Source organism: Cenococcum geophilum (assembly GCF_001692895.1).
Source record: "Cenococcum geophilum 1.58 unplaced genomic scaffold K441scaffold_14, whole genome shotgun sequence".
NCBI lineage: Eukaryota > Fungi > Ascomycota > Dothideomycetes > Gloniales > Gloniaceae > Cenococcum > Cenococcum geophilum.
In genome coordinates this window covers 714834-732897 of record NW_027137572.1, presented here as the reverse complement: position 1 = coordinate 732897, position 18064 = coordinate 714834, and the positions used below count along the sequence as shown (strand labels likewise).

General features: G+C 48.5%; 6 protein-coding genes across 6 annotated transcripts; 3 read left to right on the top strand and 3 right to left on the bottom strand.

Annotated features, from left to right (window-relative positions):
• Nucleotides 1-2136: 2136 nt before the first annotated feature.
• On the bottom strand, nt 2137-3183 carry K441DRAFT_657450 (uncharacterized protein). The gene is made up of 3 exons (XM_067648181.1): nt 3047-3183; nt 2636-2697; nt 2137-2579 (listed from the first exon to the last, which is right to left on the bottom strand). Exons 1-3 carry the CDS (start codon nt 3130-3132, stop codon nt 2350-2352), a joined length of 378 nt encoding a protein of 125 aa, XP_067505630.1. The 5' UTR covers nt 3133-3183; the 3' UTR covers nt 2137-2349.
• A 1073-nt stretch (nt 3184-4256) lies between these two features.
• Nucleotides 4257-7356, bottom strand: K441DRAFT_53876 (uncharacterized protein). The gene is made up of 9 exons (XM_067642535.1): nt 6738-7356; nt 6580-6686; nt 6464-6524; nt 5982-6413; nt 5709-5885; nt 5569-5656; nt 5325-5516; nt 4849-5255; nt 4257-4799 (listed from the first exon to the last, which is right to left on the bottom strand). Exons 1-9 carry the CDS (start codon nt 7194-7196, stop codon nt 4725-4727), a joined length of 1998 nt encoding a protein of 665 aa, XP_067505629.1. The 5' UTR covers nt 7197-7356; the 3' UTR covers nt 4257-4724.
• An 891-nt stretch (nt 7357-8247) lies between these two features.
• On the top strand, nt 8248-10141 carry K441DRAFT_676051 (uncharacterized protein; the record flags this gene model as incomplete). Its single annotated transcript, XM_067650912.1, has 7 exons — nt 8248-8416; nt 8525-8544; nt 8619-8727; nt 8867-9150; nt 9304-9624; nt 9671-9865; nt 9923-10141. 7 exons carry the CDS (start codon nt 8248-8250, stop codon nt 10139-10141), a joined length of 1317 nt encoding a protein of 438 aa, XP_067505628.1.
• A 617-nt stretch (nt 10142-10758) lies between these two features.
• K441DRAFT_54173 (kinase-like protein) lies at nt 10759-13541 on the top strand. Its single transcript, XM_067642662.1, has 6 exons — nt 10759-11522; nt 11577-12595; nt 12654-12766; nt 12863-13067; nt 13130-13399; nt 13464-13541. Exons 1-5 carry the CDS (start codon nt 10851-10853, stop codon nt 13194-13196), a joined length of 2076 nt encoding a protein of 691 aa, XP_067505627.1. The 5' UTR covers nt 10759-10850; the 3' UTR covers nt 13197-13399; nt 13464-13541.
• A 1124-nt stretch (nt 13542-14665) lies between these two features.
• Nucleotides 14666-15363, top strand: K441DRAFT_657443 (putative TOM core complex subunit Tom6). The gene is made up of 2 exons (XM_067648180.1): nt 14666-14923; nt 15063-15363. Exons 1-2 carry the CDS (start codon nt 14804-14806, stop codon nt 15114-15116), a joined length of 174 nt encoding a protein of 57 aa, XP_067505626.1. The 5' UTR covers nt 14666-14803; the 3' UTR covers nt 15117-15363.
• A 705-nt stretch (nt 15364-16068) lies between these two features.
• K441DRAFT_686104 (uncharacterized protein) lies at nt 16069-17972 on the bottom strand (the record flags this gene model as incomplete). The annotated part of the gene is made up of 5 exons (XM_067651953.1): nt 16069-16089; nt 16209-17306; nt 17356-17691; nt 17745-17894; nt 17958-17972. 5 exons carry the CDS (start codon nt 17970-17972, stop codon nt 16069-16071), a joined length of 1620 nt encoding a protein of 539 aa, XP_067505625.1.
• Between the last annotated feature and the right edge of the window lie 92 nt (nt 17973-18064).

The following is an 18064-nucleotide window of genomic DNA, read 5'->3' as shown; positions in this document are numbered from 1 at the left end:
AGCCTTCCCCATATGTATATACATCAGGTTGCGTGCACCACGCCTATTAAGACCCTCCTATAAGTCACCTTTTAACGCCATGGGGCCGTCGAAGCTGGCCTGTGTTTCCGCTGCCTAAAGCTTTGCCCGTGTTTCCACCTCGTTAGCCGTCTGGTCGCCGTCGCATCGCCGTCGCGTCGCTGTCGCGTCGCTGTCGCGTTGCCATCGTCCAGGTCGCGCGCACCACGCCTATTAAGACCCTCTTCTGAGTCACCTGGGTGTACCAGATAGGCCCTTGTAGAGGGGCCTTAACGAGTTCTTTAGGCAGGGCCTTAACAAGTTCTTCGCGGTGGCCTTAAGGCCTTAACAAGTTTCGTACGAGGAGCCTGCGACGCGTTAACCTTAACAAGTTCTTATAAAAGAGGATCCCTACGCCCTCGCCGCATTCCCTTTGCGATCTCAGAGCTAGTGCAAGCCCAAGGGTGTCCTATCGTACGTCTAGGACGCGTCCACGTCGACTGGCTGGATAAGGCCAGTTTCGGGCCTGGCTACGAGCCAGGTAGTCGTACGTCGGGTGGTTTTCGTATCCCAGTTTCCCTTGATGGGCCTCCCTAGATGGTAGGACAGGAGCCTCAAGCGGAGGCAGTAAGACTCCTGGTGTTGTTAAGGGCGATGCTTTGTGCGATGCTTCGTACGCGTCGCAGGCTCAACACCACGAAGCCGCAACGACAGCGCGCTGCATGCGCTGCGACGGCTCCCTACCATCACCTCTGCACTTAGCCATCATAAAGAATGAATTCCTGATGATGTTTCCACCCGCGGCGACGTGGACGCGTGCAGTAGGGCTTCGCGGGCCCGCACGTATACAAGGGGGTAACATGAACGGGTCAGACGCCCCCCCTGCTAGTATGGGTAAAGAAATAAGCGAGTCCAAAGTGACATAGCGGGGCCAGGTTATTTTGTTTACTGTACTAGCAGGGAGGGCGTCTGACCCGTTACCCCCTTGTACACTGTTTTGTAAAATACTTCTATGGCTACCAAAAACAGACCTTATTTTACAAAACTAAAATAACAGCTTCCTTTCAGGTAATAAGCCTCAGCTCGATTGGCTCGCTTGACAGAAGAACCTGCTGACATAAGCGAAGAGCGGCTGCGTGCCACAGGGCAAGAAGAACTCGATGAAGCCATGTCTCACGACCCGACCGTGGCACATGAGACTGGTGGCTCGGGCATTGACGCCTCAAGAACTCCAAACATGGCAAGAAAGGGAGCAAGATCCTGGGCTTCTTTAAGGGAAGTACTAGGACTGCTATACGAACTGCTATCGGCACTGATAAGCTCAAAGCAAAAGCTGGCTTAGCGCCCGCAAAGAATAGGCTTGGTGTTGTGCCAAAGCCTGGTGAAGATTTGACATCCGGCCCTGTCGAGTTCAAATCACGGTATCATGGACAAAAGGGGCATGTTTACATCACCACTAAAGCAACCACTCCCTGCGTGGCCTTCTCGGCTGATTCAACAATTGAAAAGATAAGCACAGTTGAACGGGAAGACTTGCATCCCATTTAGAGTATTCCGATTGGGGATATCACGGAACTCAAGAAGGTGGGTGAGTGGATATGGGTGGAAAGCAAAATTGGTAGTAGGTTGGGCGCTTGACAGTGAGGTTGCTGATGGTTTGAAGATATTCGATCGCAGAGGGAATGGTTGGAAGGTAACGGCTATGGCCCTGAGGGACGAGTTATTTAATCGCCTTATTGCTATGGGTAGCAAGAAGTAGGAAAGTTGGTTTATTGTAGACTGGGAGTCGTAGCTATTAGGCACTCTCAAGTGTATTATTACTACGACTGGGTATTTGTACGAATTGACAGACCTAAGGGAGTGCTGTGGGTGATATCGCTAAGCAACGAGAAATATTAGTTCCAAATCCGTCTGCCACTTCCAGCCATTGAAGAGGCGCCACGTGCAAACATGGCCTAGGTACCTTCTGGAAATACAATTATTGGTCTACTTAAACGGGGCTACGTTCATGATTTCCTACAGAGCCTGAATGTAGTTATGTGCTTAGTCATACCTTAAAATTTGCAGATTTGCCATGGGTAGAGGCTCTAATTTCACCAATGCAAATTTCTACTGAGTACAAGTTCTCATCAAATCAAGGTAATTCTTCTAAATTTGCTTGATTATCGTATCACAACACTCGCATGAGCCCATCGAAAAAATTTAACGAGTAGAAGACAGTTTGAGCTGGAAAAGACTGGAGATGGTGTAGCTACAATTCACTTGTCCACCCATATCCTTCTCGCCAATTCTATCAGCCCCGCAACACCGCCCACCAATAGTGTTCGTGTAAGGGAAGGCCTCTTTTGATGTCTAATCCTCCTCATCATCGTCGACCTCCTCAACTTCAGGCTCGGCAGGGACAACTGCTTTTGCCTTTCTCGGCTTGGTCGTCGCGGGAGGTGCCTTCTTGACATTCCCATTTGCCTCTTCCTCCCCTTCGTCTTCAACGTCTGGTTCTTCATCCTCTTCGGAGGCACCCTCTGGTTCCTCTTCAGAGACATCATCAGGCTGGGCCACCTTTCGCTTCTTGGCCTTGGGAGCTGGATATGGATGTGAGTTGAACTTTCAGGTGCAGCAGGAGGCATCTGGTGAGTACCTGGAGCCTCTTCTTCCTCTTCAGACTCGTCGTAAGAAACCTCTGAGCCTTCTGAATCGTATCTGCAGCAGCGTAAAGAGTCAGCCTCACGGTGACAAGCATCGCAAGTCCCAAAACCCATCTATCACTTGAGGCAGCGCAGCGATTCAAAACGAATCCAGTAGAAAAAAAGCGGCGCACGCGAGTTCGTCCAACCTTTCAGCGGGAGCGAAGGCAGGACACAGTGTCAGCCGCACTAATGTCGTTGCAGCCTCCTAAACAGCTGCACGATCACAACAACACAATACCCACGACAAGCCAAAAGACCTACAGCAAGCCTACGAGGCGACAAGACTACAATTGAGAGCTTCACATTTCAATAGAGCATCGATGCGCGCAATTGCATGACGTCAGGAGCTGAAAGGGACTCACTCTTCTTCCTCATCGCTTCCATCAGATGGAAGCGCCTGAAGCTCCTCCTCCTCCTCAGCATCCTGCTTTCTCTTTCTCGTCGACATGGCGATATGTGTGATAGAAATTTAGCGGGTAAGGTAGTTGGAAAGGGGGTGAGGGTCTGGGAAGTGAGGACGCGGCAGCGGGGGAAGGGTGAGCTCAGCCAGCTATCGGAAAGCTGGGGCGACGGGCGCACGCAATTGGGCCGGCACGCAAGGCATGGACGAGCTCTGTGCTCTTTCCGTGCTAAATTTGGGGACGGACCGAGGACGTCAGGGGCGCCGTTTAGCGAGGAGCGTGCTGGAGAGTTTGCAGCCGCAGCATCACTTGCAGGGAGCGGCCGACAGCACGGCCTAGGGCACGGAGGCCTGACGTGCTCGTTGCTTTTCATAAAGTTACTTAGGAGGAGGCTTATAGCACAAATAAAAAGTTTTGAATAAACTTTATGTTCTTTGCGCTCCATTCGACGCTTACATTGCGTCTCGAGTGCACGTATTTAACCAGACGTATTTTGAACTCTATATTTCGAGTAATAATTAGTTCAGTCTGCAATAGCCATGTGCGCGGATTTATAACTTTCGCTTCAAAACATGCTTACTCGCACTGCACATCACCGAAAAGGAGAACTGTCTGCCTTGTATCAATGTTTGTACCGGCCTAGAGCTTCACAATTGGCGCAGAGGACTCACTACCCTGAAGTACTGGTTTCAACCCCTTGCCATCCAACACGCAGGACCATCAATCAGATTCGTCGGCGACCACTGGACCAAGCCGACCTTCCTTTGCACTTCAGGAATGATGAAAGGTAGACAATTATCGGCTTGCGCAAGGCTGGGAGGAAAGCCTTGATGGGGCTGAATTCTGCCTCGTCGGCGCTGAGTCTTCCAGCCTCACCACCTGGAGGCAGCTGAGTTAGGCTACTGTCCTACTTTTCTAGCTAGATTTTATACTGGAATCCACCTAATCGAACTTGAGCTCTCAAAATTATGTCGGGAGTAGAAGCCTTGGGTGCCTTGGCCGCGGCCTCACAGCTTGCCGAACAAGGCTTAAAAACCGCCTTGTTCATCGCCGACCTGGAAATGGGCGGTCAATGTAAAGGCATATCTCAAGTAACCTGTCCGAAGAGCCTCACTGCTGTTAGAATCGCGTACCAGATGCGGAAGTCACAAAGTAGGCAGCGGAGTGAAAGGCCCGCTACAACTTAGGCTATAAACTCTATGCTAATGTGAGTGGATGGAAGTGATAAAAAGGGCTAGGTTTTCCCTGATTACGTTTTCAACTTCTACAGCAACCCGCTGTTGCGTCTTTATCGAGGTACACTAGCGAACGAGCTTTACAACGCTTCTCTCATCTAATTACGGCTGTAGCACGGCGCTGACCGCGAAAGCGCTGGAATTACAAGCAGAGCAAACTTCACGCTACTTAGAGCTGTTTTGGGACCCTGTGTGACCCCAAATAGATAATTCATCTAGATGTTAATGTGGGGTGGTTGTTTTCCGCCAGTCTTGTATATCTACCTCTAACCTCAAGTCGAACATTGCTAAAGAATGCGTGAACGAAAATCCCCTTGAACCTCTTGAAATTCAATATGGTTTAGATGAACTCCGCACAGACTTCCGGGAGACTTCACAGTAAAGGCCAAGCAGCCAAGCGTGTCTTACCACACATACTCACCCAAGAAATCCTTCGTCCATTGATACTTCTTACCGATCTTAGCAAACAGACCAGAGAACTATATGCGGTCAGAACGCGCCAACATCAATGTAAAACGCACCACTCACCAAAAACTCGACCCTCCTCCTCGACCCATCCAGCCTCGACTGCACCATCGCCGCCCGCATATACGGTGGCGTATCCGAGTCCGTCTCATTGTGAATCCTGACCTCAAAGCCCACAATACTCCCGATGCTGCGGGGCAGACCTTCATACTGGACTTCCGCCTGCAAGATGCGCAGCACGGCCCAGTACAGCGCTGAGCCAGCGAAGACGAGGAAATTGACGATGGGCCACCAGTACCGCGGGATAGTCCCGGGCTGGTGCGGCTTGGCACCCCAGCCGAGGATGATGGCGTTGACGCCGATGAAGAGGACGGGGAGCACGCAGTAGACGTACTTGTTGGTCAGGAATTCGGGCTGCCAGCCGGGTCCCATGCGCGAGTGCAGGCGGTAGAGTCCCAGGGCTATGAAGACTGTAGTTCACGATTAGCGCTGTTTGAGTCGTCGTCAAGGTTGATGAGAACGTGGAGGTGGGGACGTACTAGTAACCATCAAGTGGCCGTAAGTGAATAGCCCGACGATAAAGTTGTAGCCGTCGGCGTTGTTTGGGATTACGCTGATTATTATGACGGTTGTGAGCCAATGCAATACCAGTGCGCCTTTGGGAGAGTTGATGTCCTTTTGGAGGAACTTCCAGAAGGGGATGAATCGCTGGCTGGCTATTGCTTGTTTGACTGTATTGGGTAAGTCCAATAGAGCCTCGATAAATTTGCATTTAAGACTCACCTTTGCTGCTGGTGAAAGCTACTGAAATGAGGTTGCCCAGTGCTGAAATCGCAATGCAAATCTTCAAGCCAAAGGGGCTTCCGAATGCCTGAAATGCCATTAGCATCTTCAATTGCTTCGGATTCTTAGAGAGAAAATACCTTCGGCCCGAAGTTCACGGCCATGCCAATATCAGTCTCAGTATTGGTAATTGTGGCGTAGTTGCAAGCAAGGTAATACCCAGTTGTTACCAACAGATAGAGCAGCGTCACTATTCCAACTGCAATGAATGCGCCGTATTTCAATGTCCTACTAGGCGCCCGGATCTCGCCCGCAACCTAATCGAATTAATAACCTTTTTCTATAAAGGCACGGGAAACCTCGTCGTGCTTCGAAAATGTAAAGAGTTGAAGGACATTTCTCTGGATACTCACGTAATTGGCATTCTCCCAGCCTCGATACGCATACAAGATAAGAACAAGAGCTGCTATGCTGTCCACACTAGCATGCTTTCCCTGTATATGCCTGAAGTCTGAGAGACCAGATCCCTCCTTCCGTGAGGCTATCACTCCGGCAACAAAGACGGAGAAAAGGAGCAGGCCTTTGAATAGCGCCAGAGCACGGTTGAGGAACATGCCGAATCGGTTCGAGAAGTAGTGTAAGAGACAGACAACTAACACTATTGTAATAGCGAAGAAGTGAACGAGGCGACCATCGAGCTCCATCGAGTTGGTACCGTCTTCAGCGGCGAGGAGAATGTGCTTTGCGAATGCAATGGCGTTGCCAGCCGAGCTCGTAAGTATGAGAAAGAAGCCTGCAAAAATGATCGTTGAAAGCATCTCAGGTGCGGGCCATGCCTCATCTAGCTGTTTGCTATCAGTTTACGGACGTCTGTATTAATTTCCAATGTACTGACATATATGAGTTCACCTCCCGTAAACGGTAGCGAAGTACCATATTCCAGGTACATAGACACGCTGTATTTCAGGTATCAGCATCTGAGGAGCATTTTCAACTAAGGAGGAATCCTACCAAATTAAGGTATACATGCCACCAACAGCCCAGAGAACTAAACTGATAGGCTTTGATTTAGTCAAAGCTAGAACAGCACCTGGAGTGGTGAATATTCCAGTGCCGACCTAGAGAACGTTTGCATATTGTACAGAATTGTGTGGCTAACATAGACCTACCATTTTGTTAAAGATGAGGGCCGCAACATCCATAATAGACAAGTTCCGTCTAGGCACGATTGTATCCGACTCGCTCCATGCATCTGAATCAGTTCTCTTCGTAAAAATGTTTTCAAGCGTGGTTCTTTCTCGAAGGACGTTGGAATGGTTCATTGGAATGACTTCCATTGCCGTAGATAATTGGCTGGTGGACCTTTGCACCTCCGTTTTGGAGGCTTCATCATTGTGTTGGAAATAGGTTGGGTCTTTTTCTGAAGAAACCCAATGCTCAGCAACAATCTCTGGATTTAGAGAATTGCTAGCGTTGGAGGAACTGGGATTGACGCTGGCATCAGGAGCTTCCAGCCCTGACAGGGGTGCAGGTGGTGCAGAACATGAACGAGTACCGCTATTTACCCTGTTTCTCCGAGTGGGTCGGTACTCTGGTGACAGTGAGTCTGATGGGTAATTTGATGCCATGTACAGAACATAGAGGCGCGATGTGTGATATTTCTCCGTGAGTGAGAGATGCCGGCTGTATTCGTAAAATCAAAATGGTGCGAAGAAGTTTAACAACGAATGGGCTCAGAGGGATGAAGTGCTGCGCTCATGTTTCTCAGCCTTACGAAGATATCCTTGCACAGCGCTGTGGGCTGTGTGTAGGGCGTATTCCAGCAGCCGCTTCCTCCCGCGTCATGGAAGCCGCCGGCTACACTAAATTCTCATTGCGGGGGGCCGGTCATGTAAGGCTCAGTTTGCCTTGTTTTACCTCGTTGTTGCGTTGCAGCCTAACGGAGAGCCTCAATAAAATCCACGGCGCTTAAAGTTGAGACTGGGCCCCCACGTGCAGCACGTCAGAAGTGAGGGAAGGCTTTCACCAGGGCAGACTCCATGGAGAATTCCGTCATTCAAATACTCCCAAAGCGGTACGATCTGATCCTTTAGGTGATTGATAGAGGATCTGATTGATTTGAGAAGGTATATTAAGACCATCGCACTGGAGCAGTTCGTCAATGCGCGTCCGGAAGAGTTTGGGACGCAATGGTCATACGAAGTGAGTGCCAGGATATGTAACTTGGGCATTCTAAGAATGAGCTAATGAGTTTGTAGATTAAACGCGACAATAGGATATCTTTTAGCGCAAGGCGAATGTTGACGGAGGTTCGCGATATTCCGAGGCTTGGGTGTTCTGACAGCTGACAGTATGATTCTCAGGCTGAGATCCAGGAAATACAAGAAACAAGTTACCCAGCCATGTTTAACAGAGACGACGTTTTTGAATCCGATTGATGGGCTTCATGCATTATGCCTAAGGGGCTGATTACATAAATTGAAAAGCTATTCCGGTGATGCAAATGTGGGATGGCGTTGATGGTTTGGGTGACCGGGCAGGGCAGAGGAGGCGTCGCAGGGTAGAATGAGAGCGAAGAGCGACAGAAAATGCCTCAGGCTTTTTCGGATGTGCATAATAAGTTCTTAAACATTCTCATAGGAATTACAGCTTTGAAGCATATATTGAAATACAAACTCCATGGCGATCGAAGACTGGGAGAAATATCCGGGTGGCCTACACGTAAACAATTGCGATCCTTATGCCCACGACACGACCTTCCAATCAGAGGCTTTGCACCGTGAGGCCAGTCGCCTGTTTGTGACGAATGATCGTTTGCGATTGAAAGTAATCGAGTCTGGACACAAAAGTAAGCAATTCTAGGTTCTCTTTTACCGTTAGGTTTTGACAATTCTTTTCTACAGGTTATAACCTTAAGAGTGTTTCGGAACTTGAAAAATATCTAAGAGACTCCAAGTTCAGAGGTACTCGCGTAGTGTAAGTCTTGATAAAGTTGCAGCTTGAACGGGAAACTGACCAGTAGGGACTTATCGGATAGACTTGTACCTCAGGAATACTCATGGGGCAGTCTTCTGATATCCGAAGAAGGGTTTCGTAAGCTCTTATCACATTTCGAGGTTTTCCCTCCATTTCTTGATGTCGTGCACGCCTTTGGTCGACGTACGTCACCAGCAAGTGACTCAATAGGAGGATTTCAGAGCCAATGCTCACTGTCCGTGGGTAAGCTAGTTTCTTTATATTAGTCAGAAAACGGTCAGCTACCGTAACTTCCGTGTCAGCTAAAGCTTGGTCCTTTCAGAACACTGCTACCTCCTCAAGCACGCTGAGGAGCATGGCCGGGACGAACAGGATGATCCTTGGTCAATTCGCCAGATGGGCGTTTATCATAGGCGGGACGAGAATGAAGATGATTTGTTCATCATCATCAATCCATCAAAATCTTTTCAGCGACGTCTGAAGGACGCACGAACCAAATCAGGCCGTCAACCAGGACCCAAGGACATTCAAACACTTCTGCTGTCCTGCACTGCGCTGGGTTGGAGGTGGTACGTCAATTATCTTGAAGGGCAATTCAATGACTTGGTACGAATCCAACTTTCATTGCTAGCTGAGACCAATCATGCTCATATTTTTTAATCTTTGTTTGCATTATAAAACTCGTTCTATGTTTTCTTTTATTGAAAAGATGATCAGTTCAGTATGGAGATTCGGGCGTTAACGATAGCGGCAACATAGAAAACCAAGGCCCATCTAGCAGCAGTATCAGAAAAAGAGCGTCAGCAGGACAATGCCTCACTAGAAATTGAATTCTCGGATACGCAGGATCTGCAGGTCATCCAGGACAAGCTACACGAATTGAGCCACATTCTTGAGATGAACTTAGCTGCATTTCGAGGAGTTGTCGGCAGTGTCCCCGTTACTGACTTAGGCGAAAACAAGGAGTCAATCAGAGCAGAAAAATCCTGCAGCGAAATAGAGGTTTCTACGACAGGGGTAGTTTTGCAGAAGCATCGTGTAGATACGATGTTGCGTAGACTTCAAGCGGCATCAGGCCTAGTTGGTTTCCCCCAGACCCGTGAAAATCTTTCTCTAATGTCTCCAGATGCAAAATATCGTAGCATTTCGTGGTCTCGATGCTCTACAAACGGGTAGCAATATGACCATAAAGATTATGAGCCTGGCCCAATCTGACAACCAATTGATGGTAGATCTTACGAAGAAAGCTCGGAGTGACGCGAAAACCCTCAAAACAATAACCATATTGACGATGGTATTTTTGCCAGCATCGTTCGTATCAGTAAGTGCAACATTTTTGCTCGATACCTCTATTGGTTTCGTGACTAACTATATGTAGCAATTCCTGAGTATGGGTTACATTACAATACACAACGGGAGTAACCGTATAGCGTTGCATTTCGCGAGTGAGATGTGGATTTTCGGAATTTTGACGGTCGTCCTCCTCACATTGGTCATTGGTCTATGGGCTTTTTTGGAATGGAGGCGTCAAAAACGTGCGAGGCTCTCTCATCCGATCGAGGACCAAGCAGAACTTGGGCTTATCGAGAAATCATAGAGCTAAGCTATACGAGTGCATCTACAATCCGACCTTCCAGGCAGAAAGGCTGCAAATATCATTTCGTTGGGCAAAAACTGTGGCAGTGTTTGATTTCCTCTCAAGGCAGTTTCTCATGTCTCAGGCTGTGCGCTGTTCGGCTTTCTTTCTGTTGGCGTTCCAGTGGCGCAGCATGCATGTGCTTCGGTATCGTTTTCTCCTCATCGCGGTTCCTCAGACTTTGTTTTAATCGGGAGAAGAACCAACCACTACAGCCTCTGTAACATAGAAGGCCCGGCATGGCCCCCTACGGCAGCTAAAAACGGTGTATGACTTCAAAAAAAAGAAAAGAAAAATTTACCCAGCCACCTTCTAGCCTCGCATGCCCCTCATTCGTTCCCACTTTCATTTCGTTGCCTTCTTATGCAGTGGTAAGCACAGTGGGGTCTCCAGGCTGCAACGAGGCTTCTAATCTTGCTAGGCGGAATGCTGAGTGCAGCCCGTCACACCTCGTTTGGATGAATGCGAGGCTCAGCGAAGCATAAGCGGCTTCTGTCGGATCCACGGACGTCCCACTTGTTTAAAGGTCTTTTTTGATATTAACAAGTACTCCTCGCTGCATTGTTTCCGCCGTTTCAGCCCGTTACGTACATCTTTCCACAAACCTCGTTCATTTCAGCAGTCCAACACTCATTCGCGCCACGGCGCGATCTTTCCACATGCTTCGCTGATGTCATTGGACAGAGAGCCACCGTGTGTCGTTGCAGGCAGGAGAATTGACGCCATCTCTACTCCAGACGACCCGCGTATCATCCTTCCCAGGCGTTTCTTTCCAAGAGACCAACTTGCTCAAATCCTTGACCGACAGACTGCTCTCGAGATACTTGAGTGCCGCTGCCAAACATGTCATCGACATGCTACTGCCCTAGGGAAGCTCAGTGCGCCTGCCCAACACATCGACAATATTGTTGGGCTTTCAACATCTTCTGCACAAGAGCCAAGCTCTTCAGAAACATGCATTTCTCTGTTCGGACTTTTTATATATATTGGATATCCGCAGTTCATAATTGGCTTCCTGCAGCAGCGCAGTCGCGATATCGTGCTGGAAACGGATCCGACTGTGTTTATGTATAATATTGCTACGAAATACTGGCCAAGATTTGAGAGACATCATCCAGCGGAGTCGAAGCAACTTGCCACTAAGTTTTGCAGCCTTATTCACCAGTTTGCGGTTCCAAGTATGGACTCTGGGGAATATTCGGTCTACGGCCAAAACACCATCCTTCCTTTCATAGAAGAAGAGAGAATTGGGATTCCGAACGAGCAAGGGGAGATCATGCCCGAAGGCTCATCTGGAAAAGTTTATGCCTTCGAGATATACGAGAGGTACAGGAAATTTCCGGTAAGTAAGCTTGCAAGCTAATTGTCTCGAGTGCGTTTCTCACTGATGGAATAGCATTTCCCAAACGTCAAGAAATATGCGAGGAAAGAGTTGGAAGGTACACCCCCGCTGCTATTCTACCTTGAGAAAACAAACCTTGAGCTAGTCAGCCGTCTTGGGCATAAGCATATTGTGAAGATGATTAAAGCATACAAGCATGGCGGCATCTTCAACATCATATTTCCCTGTGCCAAAACCAATCTTGATCACTACCTTAGGGATTCAAAGTTTAATTCCAGTAAATTATGTGCTGGACCCTTGGAGGCAAGTCCCCTGTGGAATCAGATGCTTGGAATTGCAACCGCACTGAACAGCATCATGGAATACTCAGTATCGGCAAAGGAGTCGTCTGGTTCTTCTGAATGCGACCGGATGATCGGCTTTCATTTCGACCTTAAGCCAGCGAATATCTTGGTCGAGGAAGATGGTAATTGGGTCATTTCTGACTTTGGTCAGGCCACGTTTATTGGACCTGCTGGCGGGGCATCCAGAGTAATCAACCAAGGAGGCACGGACGCTTATGCACCACCGGAAATTGACCACCTAAACGAGACATATAGCAAAAGATACGACATCTGGTCTCTCGGCTGCATCCTGCTGGAGGTCGCGGCTTTCATTGTTCGAGGTTATAGTGGGCTCTATGGATCGGCGGATGAAGAGTTCAGAGGATTGGACGATGTCCGGCGTACCAAGTCACTTGGGCCTAGAGGAGAAGATCAACGCTTCTTCGTGAAAAGTGAAATTAGCGGAGACTATGAACTTAAACCAGAGATTAAAGCGTTCATGGAAGGCCTGTGTAAGGCAGAGAGGGCCCGACATAAACGCAGCAAGGACTTCCTGCAGCAAGTTCTTGCTCTCAACTTGAAGATGCTTGAACCCAAACCAGAAAACCGGATTGATATTGTCGATGTGGTGAGACAGCTCAGCGGAATAATTCAACAGGGCAATCTTGAGACCGCTGCTGGCAACCCGTTAAGCATTACGCCGTATGACGGCGAACGAGCGCTTGGTGAGCCTGATATTATTGGTATCAAGTCAGTTTTCTTGTTCCTAATAATTGTAATCTTTTCAATGACACTGACTGTACTGAAGCGTATGGCAATTTGGAGCGCAGTGGGAAAAAGCTAGCATTCGCATTTTTGAAGGTGCTGAGCAAATGCTTCGTATTAATTCGGTGGTAAACAATCATTCGAGCGATCAGTGGAGTAAGTCATTACAAGCTCAGCATGAAAAAGAATAGAAAATCTTCGAATCCTCGTTCCACAGATCTTGAGATCGAATGTCTGACCTCATCTCCGTAGTGACCCGTTGGGAATGGCAATTAATACCAGAATACGCCTTCCGAGACGACAGGAACCGTGCTGCCTCAGATAGACATATTTACTTCGCCCGCGTAGGTGGAACTAAATTCCAGGTTAATCACGGCGCAGTATTCGCTTTCCAGGACACCGACTTGGATGCTAGGGTGTTTCAGTCTGTACTAATAGGACAAGACGTTCATGAGAGGTAAGCAGCCACCGACAGACTTGATAACAAGCAACTAAGCCAAGCTGAGACCCCTATCTCAGACTGCTTGAACCATACGCTTGGTATGCTTGCTTGGCTTGGATCGAACTTGCTTGTTACCAAGTCTAACTACCGAACCTCTTAAAGCTGAGCATATGTAACTAACCTTTTACAGTCTCCCACTGGTGGGAGTAAAATTTGAGAAATCCACCTCACTTACTCATGCGTTTATGAAAAAGTTAAGGAGTAACAAATCTGGCAGCGACTCATCAGATTTTAGCGGCCCTATCCGTGTTCAGCTATGGTCAGAGAAGTCAGAAGAACCCTCGGAGGTAAGAATGATAATCTATACCGTGCTCTTAGTACTTAGTGCTGACAACATGAACCACCTCTCAGTCACGGCATGGTAGTGCCTCTACAAAGAGGACGTCTACGGGTCTTTCATTTTCGAATGCACGTCGGAACCGGGATGCGCTTCAAAATGATGAAGCTCTACCTTGCCGGGTCGTTGTCTTCTGCGAAAGAACCATGACTACAATAATTAGTATGTTCCGTTGCAAGCTCTGTTACTAGAGCGCGACTCTAGAGTGACTAACTGGTGACTGTAGTAAAACAAAATTGGAGGATCGAGAAGCATGAAAAAGATCAGATACCTATATCGAACCCTGACATCATCAGATTTGTCCCTACTAATGCGCCGCGAGACTCTCGGTTTTCCGCCACAACATTCAAACCAATAGACCCTTCAGATAAAAGATGTTATCCGGGCATTCCTCTTGATAAAGACATGTTACGAGCGCAGGAAGAAGAGAACGAGTATGATTGCCGTTCTGTCGAGTTGCAATTCAGGAGCGCAGACGGTATAGACCATCCTTGGTTCGTTCCTCTAGAGCGTTCAATATGCTGATCCAAACCTTAGAACGTGAAAGCTTCCAGAAAAAGTACCACAACCTCAAATTCGAATGGAGGAAAGAGAGAAAAAACATTGAAAATACACCAAGACCTCCGGGTACTACCCCTCTCCCGAATCGATCTCATCGTGGCGGAAACAGGGCTGCGTACGGGCACAGACCTTCGGGAGGCAGCCCTGAAGGTGACATTTTAAAATGACTGCACGTCAAAAAGCATTTAGAGATATCCTTTAAGAATCCCGTCTGGAGTTTTTTCCGAGCTTCGGACAAATGTGTATTATCGTCGGATCTATTTGCCACCCGGAAGGTGTGTGCGGAGTTTATAGGCGGAGTATATATCCTGTTAATGGATCTTGGTGTGTTAGGGATGAACTGGGATGGGGAAAAGTGGCATTGCTAGCGGCGTACATACAACTTAGAGATTAGGTTCTGGAGCATGGGATGTCATTCGGGGAGAGTTGTAGATGGTTTTCATGAAATTTGATAGCATTTTGCTGATGGATTCTTGTACTTGTGTACATCGAATGAATACGTATAAATATCAGCGTAGTTTTAAACATCGCTTGCTTACTTTGAAGAAATCCGAAGGTTCCCCGACAGCCAAGAAACTTTCCATGTCCTGTGCGAGCGCATTACCATCGAAAACCCATCACTATTGGAATCGGATTGAGGAGACAACAAATCTAGCGTTAACCTCCACCCAATACTGCATTGCTGAGTTTCGCCACATCCGTGCAGCTTTCGACTAGTTCTCTGACCGGCTGTTCTTACGCCTTGTCCACATCCAACCACCGGCCCACCACACATCATCCACCTACTGCTAATATGCCTCCCCGACAAGTCACCCGCGGCAGAGTCGAAGAGCCTAGCTATGTGCGTAGTGTGTTCGGCGCCCTCACATCAGCAGATAATAGGAGCGTTGTGACGGCCGTCGGGCTGTTCGCTGTAAGTATTCTTCACTCATCTTTATCGCTCATCCTCAATCTTTCACCAGTTACTCTGCGCTCTTTCTCTACAAAGGATTAATAAGGATATGATTTGTGAATATTTATAGGGAATGACTGAACGCTGACATTGATGGCAGGCTGGCGTGGCATTCCTCCACAGTAGCTGGAGCGAGATTCTAATACCACTATGAAAACCCCCTTCTCACCACCCGACGGAACATAGCAGCAGCGAGAGTATGTGGTGGAAGGAATCGAAGGAATGGCAAGATAGCCTGACGGCCTTGGATACGGAGAACATTATGTCCTCGACAAAGCTGCGACGCTACGCTAGCAATTTTGTTTGAATGTATACCACCCTGAGCTTTGACGTTCATGCATCGCCGGCTAGACATACTGTATAATACTAGGGACAGGGCATCAAATGGCGTTGTTTACAGAGGTCCAGAAATATACACACCACTTCTTTTTTCTTGCTCGGAAATCCTTTCGTTCTGAAACGCGGGCTCGTTGAAACAGCCATAGCATGGGGCCCTATAGTAGGATGTGTAGATGAAGGAGTGCAAGTACGCGGTTCACGCCACGAAACATCCATACGAGACACGAGATGAGATGTTTATTTCGCAGTGGTTAGAAACGTCACTCTGTAGCAGCGCGATCACGCAGACATGGGCGGACTTGAAACGTTGCAGAGAATAAGCAGGAAGACCAAATCAAGTCAGATACAATCTTTCCATTAACTTCCTTCCCATCATTGGGTTTTACTTTGTTCTGCTTAGAAACTATACGGCGACACTGAAACGATTACATGCTAACATTGAAAAGCCAATTGATAATGCAAAGTCTCGATATATGCGCACATCTAGCCATAATTACATACACAGATCCTCCGCTGTAATATCATTGGACATCGAAATCCAGCGATTGTAGGCGCTCAAACGTAAGCGGTGAACAGACAAATCAAAGGGAAAAAATGCCGAACATACTGGTAGATGATGCTCGCTGAGTATCACAGTGACATTACACAAAAAAAAGCAAAATCCAAGACGAGTGCCACCAAATTTCCCAAAAAAAAAAAAGAGTTGGTTGCCGAATTGAATATATGTATCTCATGAGAGGGGCGTTTCATTTCTGTTCGGGTCTAATCTATACTTCTTGTATCCAAACCTGCAGAGCAAAGGGGTCAGCCATGTTTCCAGTATTCGAGTCAGGGAGACAACGTGTCGTGGATGAGAAAAGGGATGTGAGAAGTTGTGTAATGGAAAAGGAAAAAATCTGAAACTCACCTCCATCTTCCCCATCTCCGCCTTCTCCCTCCGTGCCGCTGTCCGCGAGTTCTGAATTGCCATGTCTAGATCATCTTGGTCGCTCATGGTGATCATGTCCTCCTCATCCTTGATCTTGATCTTGAAGTTCTGCCGCAGGCCAAACTTCTCGCGGATCTGTGCAACGAAGTCGCGGAACGCTTTGTTCGGCTCGATAAAGACGTACCGCGTGTCCTCGGCGTGTACCTTGACGCGGATGGTGCGGATGTCGGGCCGGCGGGACGCCGTGCGGGCTGTGGGTGAGCGTCGCCGGGACTTGGACTGTGACAACATTTCGAACTCGGCTTCGTCGATCGAGGACTGCTGCTCGAACTCATCCTCCTCCTCTTCGTTGATATACATGGGCCGTTGCGGCTTCGCGGAGCGCGAGCGTTGGTAGGTCGAGCGGTTCGGCCTCGACGTTTGGTACATGTCGTATAGCTCGTCTGGGTAGTCGTCGGCTTCTTCGTCCTCATCCGATGCGGGACGGCGGCGCTGCGTTTCCCGTTCGCGGTCTCGTCGGCTGGGAGGCTCGCGGGTGCGGCTGGATATTGACTCTTGTCTGGACGGTCGTGGGCGTTCCGAGAGGGAGCGTTGGGCGCCGATTCGAGGCTTCTCGCTCTGGTCGAAGGCGGCGCGGCCGAGATCGAGAGGTTGAGGCTTGGGTCCGCCGCCGCGGACGGATTGAGCTCGTGTCATGCCGCTTGCGCCGTTGCTTTCGCCTGAACTGCGTTTGCCGGAGGGCCTGTTTTCGGATTCTGGAGGTGGTGTAGGGGGGAACATGTTGCGGTTGATAGGGGGTTCGGATTGCTGTCTGGCCCGGCTTTGCAAGTTGGGTTTGACGAGGTTTGTTGCGGCATACGAGAGCTTTTCTTCAGGTCTGTCGTCTTTGGCTCCAGATGCTGCTCCTGTGGTAATCTTCTTGATTTCTGCTCCCGTGAATCCGGTAAATGCATTTGCCCTGTCTGAAGCTGCCACGAGTCGTGCCTTGCCTAGGTAGTCTTTCGCTTTCAGGTTCTTCACTTTGGCTTCGTTTGGTCGGTAGACAATCCCAACGGGTATAGAGAACACAGTGTAACCCTTCACAGTATTAGCATTATGCAGATTTTATGAGGCTTAAAAAACTTACCTCGGCCTCTTCCCGAATTGCCTCATCTATCACATCATGATCCGGAACAACTTTCTCTTTCGCTGCAAAGGAAAGATCCTGCATGCCCGCCTCATTCTGTTGTAGGTACATATAACACAACCCTCGGTTGAAGAGTACTTCGCATGAATAGAGTTTAAACTTCAATCCTAATTGCTCATAATCGATGTTGTTGTTGCCTCGCAGATAAAGAAGTGTATCGTTGAAGTTTGCGAGGGCTTCCTCGAAGTCGCCCATAAGGAAATTCGACACGCCCTGCTGAAAGTATGCAACAGCGAGGTATTGGTCCAGCCGCACAGCGCGCTGATAGCAATCCACCTATACGACCATCAGCAACCTATTCTGCAATCCCGGATTTCCAAGGCCCTTACCGCTTTTTCATGTTCTCCTAGCGTCGCATGAATCACACCGCAATTGAACAGAATCTTTGAGGTGTCGGAAATACCGTCGAAGGATTTGAGAGCCTCGTCGAACTCGTTATTGTCGTACTGTGCGAGGGCAGTGACCCAGGTTTCGATTTCCTGTAATCAGCTCTTGTCAGCACTCTAAAACCGTGGATGTGAAAGGTATTTGAGGTTACACACCTGCTTGAGAGACATCTCGAGTGCTCTGAACGAGTTCTACGAATTGAGTGTGGGTCTTCTCTGGGCAACGAAGCGAAACGTTCCGCGACAGCGTTTGCTCTGGAAAT